At 35.4% G+C, this 17907-nt stretch overlaps 1 protein-coding gene across 1 annotated transcript; it reads left to right on the top strand.

The window, feature by feature from the left end:
- The first annotated feature begins 4390 nt into the window (after positions 1 to 4390).
- LOC111783242 lies at positions 4391 to 6107 on the top strand. The gene is made up of 3 exons (XM_023664151.1): positions 4391 to 4491; positions 4649 to 4765; positions 5753 to 6107. The coding sequence occupies exons 1-3, from the start codon at positions 4471 to 4473 to the stop codon at positions 5867 to 5869; spliced, it is 255 nt and encodes an 84-aa protein (XP_023519919.1). The 5' UTR covers positions 4391 to 4470; the 3' UTR covers positions 5870 to 6107.
- The last annotated feature ends 11800 nt before the right edge of the window (positions 6108 to 17907 follow it).

Raw genomic sequence — 17907 nt, 5'->3', positions numbered from 1 at the left:
CATTATTATTTTTTCCACTTGTTGACTTTTCCAGAAGCAGCTTGGCCTAAGATATGTTGTAGATTACACTGATTTTTCTCCACACTTGTGTTTGGTTTCAATTTGGAACCTATGATGTTAAGAATTTTGATTTGGTTTATATTAGTTTGGTTGGTTATATCTTCCGAAAAACCGAAACCCTTATTGGTCTGTCAGAAGCATGCGTGCGAAAAACTAAGTGAAGGTTGATATTTTTTGACATTGTTGTGAGGATTGTAAAACTAAGTGAAGGTTGATATTTTTTGACATTGTTGCGAGGATTGTTTAAATTTGATGATTTCAACTCGTATGATTTGCAACCAACACCCAAAAAAAGGTTTCACTCCAGCCAGTGGCTCTTTGCTCGCATTCCAGAGAAGTTCTCAAAAACTATTTTCTCTTTTCAATATCTCAATATTCCTCAAGAAACCGTGCAGTCGTACGGGCATCTTTATCATCTTTATCATATGTCAACAATTTTCTGATGTGAAATGTTTTCTTGCAAACTTTGTCATTTATTTTGAAAGTACTCTTACTCTTTCAAAGTTACAATATTGTCTTTGAGTTTCATAAACGTTTCAAAACTACTATTTGGAAAAGTGAGATTTTATGTCCAAATACCAAATAACCTTGTCCTCAAACTCCTGTCGGCATAAGAAATGCTAAACACGTTCTTGCACGATGATTCCCACCAGAAGAATGTGAAAGTATATATACAATATAGTAAGTGATAAATATATTGTCATTTTCAATAGAGAAGACTCATGGCATCATCTTACGTATAATAAAAGCATGCTTAAGTTAATTACTAAGCTAAACTTTCCTTTCTTAAGTAGACTTGATCGACTAAACTCTTTTATTTTTCTTTATCTCATTTCTAAACGTCCATTTTAAGACTCACCTAAAGAAATTTTACGGACTCCATGTTCAAAATGGGATCCTTACCTCAGTCTTTTGTTTATCGAGATGATTGATAATCTTAAGTCGTACTCAACAAGAGTTAACGTTGACTTGGACAATCGGTTCTCTCTCATCAATACCAAGCATAACTCATGCTTTACGATTAGAATGTGGGATGGGATATGCATTTATGGATACATGAATTTGCAGGATACATGCACATGAGAGATCCATGTACATGATTAATAATTGACGAGTCATGAAAGTTATCAATTTGATATATACATGTATTAGATTATTCATGTATCATCATAATGATAGTAGATTCGTTATTTAATATTTGGTACATGTAAGACTGTGAAGAATGTTCCAAAAGGCACCATCTGAGTTTGATTTCATCGAGGAAATTACAAAAGTGAGAAAGTAATTTATAAGAGTGATTCTTCATGCAATGTAACCAAGTCATGGGAGAGTACTTATCAACAAATATAATGAAATATCAAAGCTCGGTTCTCGATAAATTAGATAAGGACCTCAAATATCATAATAAACTAATTCAAAGAGAGAACTTGCTCGTTTAGCAATTCTAGAGCTCAAGCTAAGATGATGACAATTGAAAAACTGATACGAGTCACTATTTAATGAAGATAAATTACGACTGTCTTAGTACTGAGAAAGATGGGTGACTAAGATGACGATGAGCATCGACCTGAGAAACGACTCTCGGTACATAAAAAGTTTTATTTATTTATTTATTTATAATTTTTAAGTTTTTGTTTTGAAACATTTGTGTTTAAGCTAATTTCAGCAATATTCCAACTTAAAAAGGGTATTTACCTAATTACCCCTGATAAAATGTTACATTAGAGAAACTATATTATCGGTGTTCGGGTATTTTGGTAATTTTGCTCAGCCCTATTGTGGTCGACTCGTTCAATAATCTGTCCCCAAGAAGCCCTCTTTGTTTCTCGTCCGACGGAAATTCAGCCGTGAAGCTTATGTCACCATGATTTCCATTCTCGCTCAGGTAGCCAAGCTTCCTTGCTCCGATGAACTTTCAGACCTGATTCGATTTCCTTACCGATTTTTGGTGCGGTTTTATCTCACTTTCTTTCATTTTTGGTGGTTTAATTGCAGGAGCGACTGCTTGGTGCTGCATTAGGGAGCGTGTTCGCCGGGGTTGTTGTTTTTGAGCAACGGAAAAGCTTATACGAGTCCATTTCAAAAAACTATCCACCAACTACTCAATCTCCGGTAAGCGTAAATTTCCTTTTCTGTATCTGTAATGATCAACCGTTCCTTGTTTGTGCTTGACCATTGCTTTGAGACAATTACGATGGCCCTGAATTGAAATATATGTGAAAATGTGGATCTATGAACATTTGGAGGAATGAAATTGTCTAATTTTTCTAAATTAGTTTTACTTTTATAAATGTCTGACAATAATATTGATCTAATTATGGGTTGATTTACATAATTTTTTATGTTTTACTTTGTATATCAACTAGTTTTATCTTTTTAAGTTGGAATATTGCTGAAATTTGTTGAAATTTTATCCAAACTTTGTATAAATGTCGACAATAACAGCCCAAACCCAGCTAGTACATATTGTCCTCTTTAGGCTTTTCGTTTCGAGCTTCCCTCAAGGTTTTTAAAACGCGTCTACTAGGGAGAGATTTTCACCCTAAGGAATGTTTTGTTTCTTTCTCCAACCGATGTGGGATCTCACAATCCATCCCCTTGGGGGCCAGTATCCTCGCTGACACACCACCCGGTGTCTGGCTCTCATACCATTTCTAACAAGCCAAAAACCGGACCATGTACCAGCGAGGAGGCTGAGGCCTAAGGGGAGTGGACATGAGGTGGTGTGATAGTAAGGACGCTGGGCCTCGAAGGGGGATGGATTGGGGGGGTTCCACATCGATTGGAGAAGTGAACGAGTGCCTTCGAGGGCGCTAGTCCCGAAGGGGGGTGGATTGTGAGATCCTACATCGATTGGAAAGGAGAACGAAACATTCTTTATAAGAGTATGAAAACCTCTTCCTAGTAGACGCGTTTTAAAAACTTTGAGGGGAAGCCCGAAAGGAATAGCCCAAAGAGGACAATATCTACTAATGGTAGGATTGGGCTATTACAATAAATGTTGAATTCGTCGATGCAAGTTCTATCATCTCTGAATTTATACTTCCATCTAGCTGCTAATCCATTAATCTAATAGCATCCTCTTTGAAACTACTTTAGATGAGAAAACCTGTACTAGCAAAGAAATATGGTCCAGAGTTTTCGCACCTATGGAATAGCGCTGTAGACCAGACATTTGGACCTGTGATTCAGGCTCTCAGTTCACGGGGATGGTGATGCATTGAGAATGGTTTCGTTAGCAATGTATTTAAACACCAATTCATAAAACATGTAAGGAAACAGAATTTTAAATTCTCTCTTTTTAACATTCTAGATTATCAAAGAATTGATGTTATGACTGTGGAACAAAGCCATGAGTATGAAGGCCTTTAAAGCAATAAAAACAAATTATCTTTATTGCTAAACTGTACTTTCGTTTTTCCCATGTATTTCTATGAGAAGCCATGTGTTTAAATTTGTGGACTGCCAGCTCTGAACCCATCCTTTAGTTATCTTCTCTCCCTCCCCCTCACCCCCTATGTAGTCTTGCATTTCTTTAGAATCTGTGTATTCAAAATGGAATATCTGCACGAGTAATTTACCAATGCGTTGCATATTTACATGATGCATCAAGATTGAAGAATTCTGATGCAATGAAAATGCAACCAGTTATACAATGCTAATGCTCATGACTTGATGGCCAATTACTACTGTATAATAAACATTTAAAGGAGATGGTTAACTAGCACCTCTGATTTGTTGCTATGATGAAACACAGTTTTGCAAAAAAGTATCTAACCTTCTTCAGTTTCGTCAAGAACAGAAATCTAATTTCTCAAACTTCCATTTCACACTGGCAACTATGAATTTGATACTAAAGCTGCTATTAATTACTAATATTTCTAGGTTGGAATTTTTGGATTTTAGGTTCTGCTATTTACTAGCCAACAAGAGCAGATTTTTTTTTACTTAATGTTGTTTGGCTAGTTGTTGGCTTAATTTGCTAGGCTATCTAAGATCATGTTATACATTATGTGTATGAAATAGGCCATCTATGCTAATGAACACCATGCATTCTTTGAAAAGCCCTCTGATTGGGTTGATGAGTATTTTTGCTAGAAGTTGGAAGGCTTTGGAAATGATACTATAAGATTGACCGAGGATTTATTTATTTATTTATTTATAATTTTTAAGTTTTTGTTTTGAAACATTTGTGTTTAAGCTAATTTCAGCAATATTCCAACTTAAAAAGAGTATTTACCTAATTACCCCTGATAAAATGTTACATTAGAGAAACTATATTATCGGTGTTCTGGGTATTTTGGTAATTTTGCTCAGCCCTATTGTGGTCGACTCGTTCAATAATCTGTCCCCAAGAAGCCCTCTTTGTTTCTCTTCCGACGGAAATTCAGCCGTGAAGCTTATGTCACCATGATTTCCATTCTCGCTCAGGTAGCCAAGCTTCCTTGCTCCGATGAACTTTCAGACCTGATTCGATTTCCTTACCGATTTTTGGTGCGGTTTAATNTCAGACCTGATTCGATTTCCTTACCGATTTTTGGTGCGGTTTTATCTCACTTTCTTTTCATTTTTGGTGGTTTAATTGCAGGAGCGACTGCTTGGTGCTGCATTGGGGAGCGTGTTCGCCGGGGTTGTTGTTTTTGAGCAACGGAAAAGCTTATACGAGTCCATTTCCAAAAACTATCCACCAACTACTCAATCTCCGGTAAGCGTAAATTTCCTTTTCTGTATCTGTAATGATCAACCGTTCCTTGTTTGTGTTTGACCATTGCTTTGAGACAATTACGATGGCCCTGAATTGAAATATATGTGAAAATGTGGATCTATGAACATTTGGAGGAATGAAATTGTCTAATTTTTCTAAATTAGTTTTACTTTTATAAATGTCTGACAATAATATTGATCTAATTATGGGTTGATTTACATAATTTTTTATGTTTTACTTTGTATATCAACTAGTTTTATCTTTTTAAGTTGGAATATTGCTGAAATTTGTTGAAATTTTATCCAAACTTTGTATAAATGTCGACAATAACAGCCCAAACCCAGCTAGTACATATTGTCCTCTTTAGGCTTTTCGTTTCGAGCTTCCCTCAAGGTTTTTAAAACGCGTCTACTAGGGAGAGATTTTCACCCTAAGGAATGTTTTGTTTCTTTCTCCAACCGATGTGGGATCTCACAATCCATCCCCTTGGGGGCCAGTATCCTCGCTGACACACCACCCGGTGTCTGGCTCTCATACCATTTCTAACAAGCCAAAAACCGGACCATGTACCAGCGAGGAGGCTGAGGCCTAAGGGGAGTGGACATGAGGTGGTGTGATAGTAAGGACGCTGGGCCTCGAAGGGGGATGGATTGGGGGGGTTCCACATCGATTGGAGAAGTGAACGAGTGCCTTCGAGGGCGCTAGTCCCGAAGGGGGGTGGATTGTGAGATCCTACATCGATTGGAAAGGAGAACGAAACATTCTTTATAAGAGTATGAAAACCTCTTCCTAGTAGACGCGTTTTAAAAACTTTGAGGGGAAGCCCGAAAGGAATAGCCCAAAGAGGACAATATCTACTAATGGTAGGATTGGGCTATTACAATAAATGTTGAATTCGTCGATGCAAGTTCTATCATCTCTGAATTTATACTTCCATCTAGCTGCTAATCCATTAATCTAATAGCATCCTCTTTGAAACTACTTTAGATGAGAAAACCTGTACTAGCAAAGAAATATGGTCCAGAGTTTTCGCACCTATGGAATAGCGCTGTAGACCAGACATTTGGACCTGTGATTCAGGCTCTCAGTTCACGGGGATGGTGATGCATTGAGAATGGTTTCGTTAGCAATGTATTTAAACACCAATTCATAAAACATGTAAGGAAACAGAATTTTAAATTCTCTCTTTTTAACATTCTAGATTATCAAAGAATTGATGTTATGACTGTGGAACAAAGCCATGAGTATGAAGGCCTTTAAAGCAATAAAAACAAATTATCTTTATTGCTAAACTGTACTTTCGTTTTTCCCATGTATTTCTATGAGAAGCCATGTGTTTAAATTTGTGGACTGCCAGCTCTGAACCCATCCTTTAGTTATCTTCTCTCCCTCCCCCTCACCCCCTATGTAGTCTTGCATTTCTTTAGAATCTGTGTATTCAAAATGGAATATCTGCACGAGTAATTTACCAATGCGTTGCATATTTACATGATGCATCAAGATTGAAGAATTCTGATGCAATGAAAATGCAACCAGTTATACAATGCTAATGCTCATGACTTGATGGCCAATTACTACTGTATAATAAACATTTAAAGGAGATGGTTAACTAGCACCTCTGATTTGTTGCTATGATGAAACACAGTCGTGCAAAAAAGTATCTAACCTTCTTCAGTTTCGTCAAGAACAGAAATCTAATTTCTCAAACTTCCATTTCACATTGGCAACTATGAATTTGATACTAAAGCTGCTATTAATTACTAATATTTCTAGGTTGGAATTTTTGGATTTTAGGTTGTGCTATTTACTAGCCAACAAGAGCAGATTTTTTTTTTACTTAATGTTGTTTGGCTAGTGGTTGGCTTAATTTGCTAGGCTATCTAAGATCATGTTATACATTATGTATGTATGAATGTAGGGCATCTATGCTAATGAACACCATGCATTCTTTGAAAAGCACTCTGATTAGGTTGATGAGTATTTTTGCTAGAATTTGGAAGGCTTCCTTTGAAGAGAGGCTTTGGAAATGCTACTATAAGATTGACCGAGGCTTTTTGGATGTGGTTATGGTGTCAAAGAAGTTCTGATATTATTGAAGGTGCTGGACAAGGGCTGCCTTGATTCTGCTGACTATTTTATCTTGATAAGTGGCAGGTTGAGACTTGAGAGGAAAAGTTGTAGCTTCTAGGGTTTAAGGTAGGGATCCACTTTCGGCTTCTCCTTTCGGGCTTCTGTTCAACGTTTTTAAAACGCGTCTGCTAGGAAAAGATTTCCACACCCTTATAAAGGATGTTTCGTTCTCCTCCCCAACCGATGTGGGATCTCACACTCACTCTAGAAGCAGACCCATTCAGTCATTTTATTTAGATTTGTAGACGAAAGAGCTTCATTTTATTTAGATTTGTAGACGAAAGAGCTTCATTTTATTTAGAATTTTATTTAGATTTGTAGACGAAAGAGCTTTATTGAGGGTTTTCTTAGTTGGGAAGAACTTTCAGATTGGAAGAGGTCGCATTGGTTTCTCTAGAAAGAGAGTAAAGGTTTGGGCAGAAAGAGCAAAGGGGTGTGTTGTCAACTCTGTATCCTCACAAAATCAATTGTTAAGGCCATTGCGTACTTTCCAATAGATTTTGGAAATTACAATCGGTTTAGCTTTCCAAATGTTTTTCCAAGGATCCTTGTAGGACTTCATTAATTGGTCATTTGGCCACCAATCTTAAGGGGAGGGGCGATCTTTGTTGAGGATGACTTTCATCTCCCTTCATGACGTTCTGCCTAATATTGGCTTAGATAGGGACAAGACTTTACAAGCTTATTTTGGGAAGAATTCATCAAATGCCTATTACCTATAAACTCAGCTTAAAAGTAATATATCATATGATCTGTAAACTGATTGTTGAATGAAGATGGTGCATAAGGACTTCATAACTTATATTTGATGTTGTACCACAGGCACTCCCCAAGGGACCAGTGGTTGGCACGAGCTGAGTTTTTCTACTGTACATTTTTTTTTTTTTTTACATAACTATTTGTCTGCTCTCTTGTTTGGTTTTCATTGTTCATTGTCCAATTGAAAAAACAATGGATATCACAGCTCTCCGATCTTTGATCGGGGAGTTTGAGTTTAGCTTGGGGAGGAAGGATGCTTGTTTTTCGAGTCCTAACCCCTTTGGGGACTTTTCTTATCCATGGAGGAGTCAACTTTCTTGATTAGCTGAGACAAATGCCTTCTTTGGTACAGCCGTTTTGTTGCATTCTTTGTCTGATGCAGAGAAATACTTAAGACCAAATCATTTGGAAACATTTTGTTTTCATCTTTTATCGCTTGGTTGTTGCGAACATTTTGGTTGTGATGGTAAATATATACTTTTTTTTTTTTCACTTTTTCTTCATTTGATTATTCCTTTGGCAGCATTGATTGTACGGCTTTAATTTCTCGAAGGTCTCATCGCAATGTTGTGAACTTTTTTTGACATTTGTTCATGTTTTCTTTATTAGTTGGACCAGAGCTAGAAACTTGGAAGGGGCAAAAAATTTTACAAACTAAATTTTACATGGGGGTAGAGGAGGGATGAATAGGAAACTTTTAGGGAGAATTTTGATGATAGCTCTAGATCAGCCTCTGCTTCCATGACAGAATAATAAACATGTAAAGCCATAGCAAGAAAGAGAGAGGAAACTGAACAGAAGAAGAGATGTGCCCAAGTTTTGTCTAATCTGATAAACATGTTGGCTTTGCACATGTCAAACGCTAGGTTGTGCTGACATAGCTCGGTTTGCGTTGGCTTGGCGAGTACGTAGTACATAGTATACTCCCATTGCCAAAAACACTGCAAATGTGATGCCAAACACAATTCCCAGAATCCCCCCAGCCCCGACACGGTGCGTGCCTTTCTGGATTGTTGTGGAGTATTTGCTTTCTTTTGCAGGAGTAGATTGCACTTGAGCTGCAAGGGGCAGTGGGGAGCATTTGGATGCACCACATGGATCTTTGGCATTGGGAGTCTGGGTGCTTGGATGGAAGAAATCATATGCCATTGGGGAGAAGGCGACCGGGCTCTCGTATACCAAACCGTGCGGGGCTCTGCCTTCAGCTCGGGCGATGGAAAGAAATGTGAAAGAAGAGAGACAGAACAGGAAAGTAAGCATTTGAGTCATGTTTATCGAGATTCCTCAACCAAGTGCCTTGAAGTAGAAGCAGAAGCAGAAGCAGAGGTAAGTTGTGATTATAGTTCCTTTTGAATACATTTATAGTGTCTTGGGAAATGGTTGGTTGCTTGTACTTGAATTTTGTTGATGAAGTAAAAACAAAAGTGGTTTTAAAAGGAAGGGACACAATCATAAGAATGACAGTCTCTCCCTTCCATTGATGTCAATTTACCAAATTGCCCTAAAAATGACATGCTTGGTGGAGAAGCTACGTTTCTAATCCACCCTTGGGAAGGTCAAAAATGGTGGGACACCATCCCTCTCAGCCTCTCCTACCTCCTATCACAAACAATTGTGTAACCGCCTAAGTCCACCGCTAACAGATATTGTCCTCTTTGAGCTTTCTCTTTCGAGCTTCCCCTCAAAATTTTTAAAACGTGTTTGCTAGGGAGAGGTTTCCACACCCTTCCAAAGGATATTGTCCTCTTTGAGCTTTCCCTTTCGAGCTTCCCCTCAAAGTTTTTAAAACGTGTTTGCTAGGGAGAGGTTTCCACACCCTTCCAAAGAATGCTTTGTTATCCTCCCCAACCAGTGGGATCTCACAATCCACCCTCCTTCGGGTCCCAGCGTCCTTGCTGGCACTCGTTCCCCTTTCCAATCGATGTAGGACCCCCCAATCCACTCCCCGAAGGGGCCCAATGTCCTTGTTAGCACATTGTCCAGTGTCTGGCTCTGATACCATTTGTAATAGCCCAAGTCCACCCCTAGCATTGAGCTTTTCCTTTCGAGCTTACTCTCAAAGTTTTTAAAACGCATCCACTAGAGAGAAGTTTCCACACCCGTCTAAAGAATACTTCGTTCTTCTCCCCAATCAACGTGGGATCTCACAAATTATGTCCCAGACTTGAGTGCTGGCCTATAGAATTCAATTTCTTCTATTCCAATAGAACATCCAATGAGTAAGATAATGCGTTGTTCCCGTATATATTTAGTTTTGATTACACGCTAATTCACTTCCTCCTTTGTTGAATCCCAAGCTTTTGTGTTAATCAAAGTGAAGCTAAAGCTATTCATCATTGACTCACATGCACAACCCAAAAGAGTGGTTTAACAAGTGACATTCTTTTTCCCTCTAGTTTTAATTAACCAAATCATAGGAAGGGATATGATAAAGGTTGCTTAGCTTTGAGGGTCAGCAAAAGTTCATTACTCTGTGTTAGTAGATGGATTACTTGGGCTATATTCATTATTGTTGAGGGCCACACGCATGCATTTCTTGAACTCAATACCCACAACCTTTCTTATTCTTGAATCTTCATTTCCACTGTCATGCTTTTCTTATTATCTCATTTACTTCCCTTTCTATCTTCTCAGCATTAGAATCTCTCCCTCTCTCTCTCTCTCTAAAAGGTCTATTCATTATTTGCACAAGATCCCTGCTTGAGTCAGCATCTCATTTGGGGCTTCTTCACGAGAACAACCTTTATGATTAGTCAAGTTGCTTCATGTCAGCACCAAGTTCAGAGGACTTGTCATTTTTAAATGTGAAGTTGGGCTTTGAATGAATGCCCATGATTGATATCTGGGCCTAATCCACTTTTTGAATGATCTACTGTTCTGCATTTTTTGGTGTTACAACTTCAGGTTTGGTATGCCATTTTTTGTGATCTGAAATCTATCCTTCATGGAGAAGAACTAGAATTGAACAGCAGTTGTTATTACCTGTTATGGTCTCTGTGTTCTCTGGGTTACCTTATTATTATGAATTTGATAGCCATTTTACCCGCCTCCCCCCGTTTCCATTCCACCACCTCTTAATTAGAAATGTTTATTTTATTTTTAGGAATACGCCCCAAACGGAAGGGGATTAAACGGGGAATCGGTAGGGAGTGGGAAACATTTTTTCCCCCTTGGATAAATGAGGCCAGAGAATGGATTATATTACCTTTCCTCACTCAAATTCTCGCTCTGCCCCGTTTAATATATATATATATATATATATTAAATTGGTTAATTTTGAGGCACTAATGGTAGTATTTAAACTAAAGACTATGTTGTAGATGTTTTTAAAGGTTAAACTATGTTAAAATTTGAATTTTTAGAAATTATGTTGGTAGAATATTATATATATGTTTGTTTATGAAATATATGGATAAACTTCCTTTTGTATCAAACAAGTTTTCAGATTATTTCGTTTCATCCAACCTTCCTTTTGACGTTAGGCAACACCCACTTCTTATTCTCGTATTTGAATTGATTATTATTTCTTAGACTCAAGAAGGAACTTCTAAATCTGTATACGACTAAATAAGTTGCAGGAGAACTGTATTAACCATTCATTGTTGTTGATATTAATGCAATAGTCTCGCTAATGGGGTTACCTCGTTTTAGTTACATAGGACTATGATCCTAGCTCTAGTAAGCCCTATAAGTAACTCACTTTGGTGTAATGTTATACCAGACGTTGATGATGCTTAAGTTAGTATTTAGATTGAAGTAATGCTAGTCTTATAATAAGTCAGTTGGAGAATCAAAGGGAGGAATATCGTGCTCCTCGATTTAAGTTTTCAGTAGCTAAATAGGTCGTGTAACCCTCTTCGCTATAATCTCCCTAGTTTTTCATATCTAAACTTACAGATTTATTTCATTTTCGTACATAGGATCTTATACCATTTGTTTTCATAGACCAAAACTTTGTTTTATAATTAGAAAAATTTGAAGAACAAAACTATAGCTTTAAAAGACATGATTATGATTATGAGTTTGGTGTCACAAACCTACCCACCAAACAGCCTCCCCATGCTTCAAATGTGGGTGATGAATCTTCAATAATGCATTAAATGCATGCCTTTAGTCTCTTTACCAACAAAAAATGGATATCATCCCCATCCCTTTCCCTTTGTCTTTGTCTTTCCTTTTCTCTTTTCAAACTTTTGACTCTTTTTTTTGTGAAATATCTTTTCCCAAACTCATTGGTCAATCTTTGTGCAGACCATGTGTTTTGCTTTGGTCAATTTTCTTTGTTCAAAATGGGTACCTTTTTTTCTTCCCTAGTTGAATGATATAATGAAAAACGTTTAAATCGTATTTCTTTGTTGTTTAACTATGATTATGTTACCAATTGTCACAATCGCACTTTTTTTTTTCTTTTTGTACCAGACTCTTGCGATTGTGCGGCACTTATTCACAATACCGAGTGAGTCAAGTCAATTTGGATTCACATCGCCTACGGCGGGGCGATGTATGCTCAAGCCTCCGAGTGAGTCAAGTCAATTTGGATTCACATCGCCTACGGCGGGGCGATGTATGCTCAAGCCTCTGACTCCATTTTGAGAAGAAGGTTTTAGAAGACAGAAGAAGCAGAGAAATTTTTGAAAGAGAGTTTGGAAGTAATGTTGAAAGATAGTTTGAAAGTCGTTATATGGCTATAAGCAAAGAAAAATCACCACATCTTAAATATCATATAACTTGAGTAGTAAGAATTGACAATTAGCCGCATCAGGTTTGACAAGTCTAGATATGATTTCGCCGTACAATCATATAACAAAAAAGACAGAAGTATGACAATACAATATGAAATCAAATAAAGGATTTGGCGTGACATGGGCATGCGGCCATGGACAACAAACCCTGAACGAGCATGATTGTGACACCAATCATCCGAGGAAGATACTAACTCTATCAAAAGAAACGTTTGTGCATGGGAAGAAAGATCATTGCTTTTTCAAATTATCCCAATTAGAAATACTATTTGTATCGTATATTAACTCGAGTTGTTACGTATTAATGATTTGGATTCAAAGTTTCTTAAATTTATGAGTATACCATGTGATTACAACATTGACTAATCTTTCACGTTAAAAAAGATTTCTAGACTTATCAAAATGAGTTACACTAATGTGAATAATGATGGTCCTTTACTTTGTCTCTCTTATCATTCTTCAAAGAAAAAAGAATTCATCATATCATATTTTCTCATCCATAGATAACGGCTTAGTCGCAATTAAAAGACATACATTGTAAGCCCATCACTAGTAAACATTGTCCGTTTTGACTCGTTACGTATCGTCATCAATCTCACGGTTTTAAAACGTGTCTATTAGAAAGAGGGTTTCCACACCCTAGTAAGGAATATTTCATTCCCCTCTCCAACCGATATGGGATCTCACAATCCACCCTTTTAGGAGCTTAACGTTATCGCTCACACACCGTCCAATGTCTAACTCTGATACTATTTGTAACCGCTCAAGCCCACCACTATCAAATATTGTCTACTTTGACATGTTACGTATCATTGTCAGCCTCACTATTTTAAAGTCTCACTACAGTTCGTTGTGGTATTCATTTTAAATTTTAAATTTAGAATATAGTTGAAACGCTATTTTTTAAAGTTTAATTATCATGGTCTATGGCGTGAAATCATGCTCGTATTAACATATTAGTATATATATTTTAAACTATGTCGTTAATTTGTTAAAAATCAAATTAAAAATTCGACCCAAAATAGACAAACTTAAGAATTTAAAGATAAAATTGAAATTTAGTATCGTCGTCAGCTTCACGGTTTTAGAACGCGTATTCTAGGGAGAGACTTTCACATATGCTTCATTTCTTTCTCAAACCGACGTGAGATCTCACAATCTACCCTTTTTGGGACCTAGCGTCCTTGCTGGCTCACCGCCCGATGTCTAGCTCTAAAATCATTTGTAACAGGTCAAACCCACCGTTAAAAGATATTGTCCGCTTTGGTTCGTTATGTATCGTCATGTCTCATGATTTTTAAAACGCGTCTACTAGGAAGAGATTTCTACATTCTTATAAGGAATGTTTTGTTTCTCTCTCCAACTGATGTAGGATCTTACAAGAGTGATTTGAATGTTATCGAGCATAGTTTAATAGATAAAATATTTAAAAAAAATTAATGATTCGATCACGTACTGATCGATCTAAAAAAACGAAAGACGAAGTAGAAAAATATTAAATAATCGTAAAATGATGCAAGTCGACGAGTTTCCATAGTGATTGACAAGATATGGTGAGATTCTCGTCGTCTTGGTTGCCAAATCGAGTCTAGACAAACTAATTGAACGACTATTCGAGCATTGAAACCCTTGTTCAAGTGCCCACGTTTCAATGGAATGACGTTGAAGGAAATGCTGGAATCAAACGAACCATGACTTTCATTGGTACGAGAGATTTTTCATTTTCTTTTCTTTTACTATTTTTCTAGGAATATAGTAATACTTTCTCGATCTTCCCTCGATGATCGTAGATATTTGTCATAATCTTGATAGCTTTGGCTCGATAGGACCCATTACAGTTGCATACCGGTAGAAATTAATAACTTATTCAGAAGTTTTTTCATGGATCGTCATTGCCATCTGAATATTTTAACTTCGATTATCCATCGACATCGATAATTTTACATTTCTACGAAACCAACATTGGTAGAAAGGGTTAATTGATACTTTACTATACAGTAAAAACATCGATGCATGAAACAAGCCGTTTCGATCGGTATCAACAAAGGTAGGTAAACCCGATTACAATATGATACAAATATAATCAATAACATTACTCCAAAGTCCAATGTATAAAATAAAAGATAAATGATGATTAATTTTACATATTATCCAAATCTTAAAAAATTAAAACATTTAAAGTAACATTTGGGAATCAAGATCACATGAACATGTCTACCTTAATTTATAAAATATTGTGAATAAAACCAAACACACATGTATCATAAAGTGAGATTGTTTGTAACATTATTCCATTTAAATCATTAATCATTTAAGGTTAAAGTGTTTCCATAGATTGCAATACATACTTTTGTTTGGTCTCTCCTTTTGTATTTATATGATTTTTTTTTATCATTTTAAATTACACTAATTATTATTAGAAATGATATTTTAATTCGTGTTTGATTAGGTCTTAATTGATATTATATCTATACTTTTCTTTTATCAAAGATAAAATTTGAATTTCGATCGAGATTTGTAATGATAAATTCTAGAATATGATATATTGCAACAACCTTTCAAACAAAATTTACCCTAGAGCTCGAGAAGAGCCTATCAGTTCTGTTTTTTTTCGTTGTAGAAAAGTTGTGAGATTCCATATTAGTTGGAGAGGGGAATAGAACATTTCTTGTAAAGGCGTGGAAACCTCTCTCTGGCATACGTGTTTTACAACCTTAAGGGGAAGCCTAGAAGGGAAAGCCGAAAATAGACAATATCTGCTAGCGATGAGCTTGGACTGTTACAAATGATATTAAAGCCAGACACTAAGCAGTGAGCCGTCGAGGATGCTGGGCTCCCAAGGGATGGATTGTGAAATCCCACGTTGGTTGGAGAGGGGAACGAAACATTTCTTATAAGAGAGCTTAGACTATTACAATTGGTATAAGATCCAAACACCAGTAAACCAGACACCAGGTGATGCACTAACGAAGACGCTGGGTGTCATAGTCATGCTCGTCCAAGGCGTGTTGCCCATGACCGTATGTCCATGACAAGCCAAACCCTTTATGTCTTTCCATGTTCTAGTGTTTTACTTTTGTATTTCTAGGAAGTATGACGTTTCGAAAAAAATCATGTCTAGGCCTGCCAGACATGAAATATCTCAGAATGTACTATAGGGGGATATGACTAGTTGTTAACTTCTCCCTACCAAAAATTATATATTGTGAGCCGTTGTTACTCTCTTGCTTGCTTATATAACGTCTCTTTCAAAATTTCTCTTTCGAAAATCTTTCTCTGCCCTTGTTTTCCAAAACATTCTTCTAAAACCGAGGCCAGAGGCTCGAGCATACGTCGCTTGGCCGTAGAAGACGTAAGAACGAATTGGCTTAGCTCACTTGTCGTTGGAAAGTGAGTGCCGCACAATCCCAAGTCCGCTACCATCAAGAGTGCGATTATGACACTAGGCTCCCAAGGGATGATTGTGAGATCCCACATTGGTTAGAGAGAGGAACGAAACATTTCTTCTAAGAGTGTACACTAGGCTCCCAAGAGATGGACTGTGAGATCCCTCATTGGTTGGAGAGGGAACGAAACATTTCTTATAAGAGTGTGAAAGGGCGAGAGAAAGACAATAAAAATTTAGAAAAGTATAATTTATTAGTTGAATCTAAAAAAATCAAATAATTTAATAAAAAGTAATTTTTAAATATTTATAAAATAACAAAAATGAAAATCAACAACTTTATATTAAGAAAATATATTTAATATGTAACAAATTGAAGTATGTTTCAAAACAAAGCCAATGATGATGAAATCAATCCATGTTCTAAGTTTATATTATATAGTAAGGCATTAGATTCATTGAACTTTGAACCCCTAAAAAGCATATTCTATATTTAATTTAATTACCCATTTTGTCTTAACCTACCAACAATAAATAATATTAAGCATAACATAATTTCATTTTGACTTATTCCCTAAACCAAGCCCACAATTTTAAGCATAACATAATGTAATTAAATATTTATATTCAAATGTATTTATTCTATTTTTAATTCAAACCCTTTTCTTTAATTAAACAACACTTTACCCTATATATATATATATATATATATATATATATATATATATATATATAAATAATTTTATGGTTGAAAGAAATTTAAATTTTTATAATATGGAAAAACTTTTACATGCTTCTTTGTTCCCGTCTCATCGACAATTAACTTTAAATTTAAAATATATTATTATAAGTACAGAGACTAAAATAATATTCAAATAGATGTCGATATAAAGAGAAAAATATTTAATTTAATAATTAATTAAAATTTTAATTAGGGTAAAATAGAATCTGGTCGCCCATGTTTTTGTGGCTGTCGGATGATTTGGAAAAAACCATGTAACTTTTTTTTTTTTTCATAATTAAATCGTTTTCTTAATGTTTTTTCATCAAAGAAAAAGAAAATGATTTACTTAAAATTAAACCTCAATTTCTCTTAATATTCAAACCTTTTTTGTTTTCTCTAATGTTTTAACTTTTTTTTTTTTTAAATAAAATGTTATTTTTATTTTTCTATAGGTCAGATTCTTAAGCATAAAATTAAAACATTATAATATTATTTTATAAAAAATATATTAAATTTTTAGTCATTTAAATATATAGTTAGAAATTTAAAATCTATTAAATATTTTACATTGCTGTAAAAAAAGTACAAGACAATCTTTAACAATATACCCAAAATACCCTTTTTAAAAAAATTTAAATTACAGAATTACCCTCTTAGTTTTAATATCTTTATTATTATTATTATTATTATTGTCCATAACACCTCCATGAATTGTGAGGTTTGTAGGTCGGTTTAGTCTCTGAAATTCTAAAATTACAAAATTACCCTCTCACTTTTAAAAATTTATATCTAATAAATCAATTATCTTTTTAAAATTTCACATTTTTTTAATAACAATCTAACGGAGTATAAATTAAAAGATTAAAATAAAACGAGATTTAAAAGAATAGATTTGAATATAATTTATTGGGGAAAGGATAAAATGGAGGGAATAAAAAATAGGATAATAAGTCAAACTATAATATGGTTGGAAGTCAGTTTTCTTGGGCAGTTCACAAGGAGCAATCTAGGGCTACCCCTCCTTTACAATAATATTTAATAATTAAATAATATTTAATTTTATATAATTATACTCTGTCAGTGAATTTTTTTTTTTTTTTTTTAAAAGAGGTGTTCATATGACTCGAGAATTCAACTAATTCACACTACTCAACGAGTTAGATTTTTTTGTTTTCAATTTTTGGGTTGGATTGAGAATGAAACATTGAAAATTCGGGTGGGTTCGCAGATTGACATTTTTTTTATTACGTGAACCAGACCAATCTAAAAATAGGGTTACAATCCAATCCAACCCTACTTAAAAAATAAAACGTTGTGAACTCTATTATGGTTGATTAGATCATCAATCCAACCAACCCGAAATTTTTTTTTGTTGATCCAAAAGGTTTTTTTTTTTTTTTTT

The sequence above is a fragment of the Cucurbita pepo genome, chromosome LG20 (assembly GCF_002806865.2).
Source record: "Cucurbita pepo subsp. pepo cultivar mu-cu-16 chromosome LG20, ASM280686v2, whole genome shotgun sequence".
In the NCBI taxonomy this organism is placed as follows: Eukaryota; Viridiplantae; Streptophyta; class Magnoliopsida; order Cucurbitales; family Cucurbitaceae; genus Cucurbita; species Cucurbita pepo.
The sequence above is the reverse complement of the archived record's forward strand: the minus strand, read 5'-3'. Positions and strand labels throughout refer to the sequence as shown.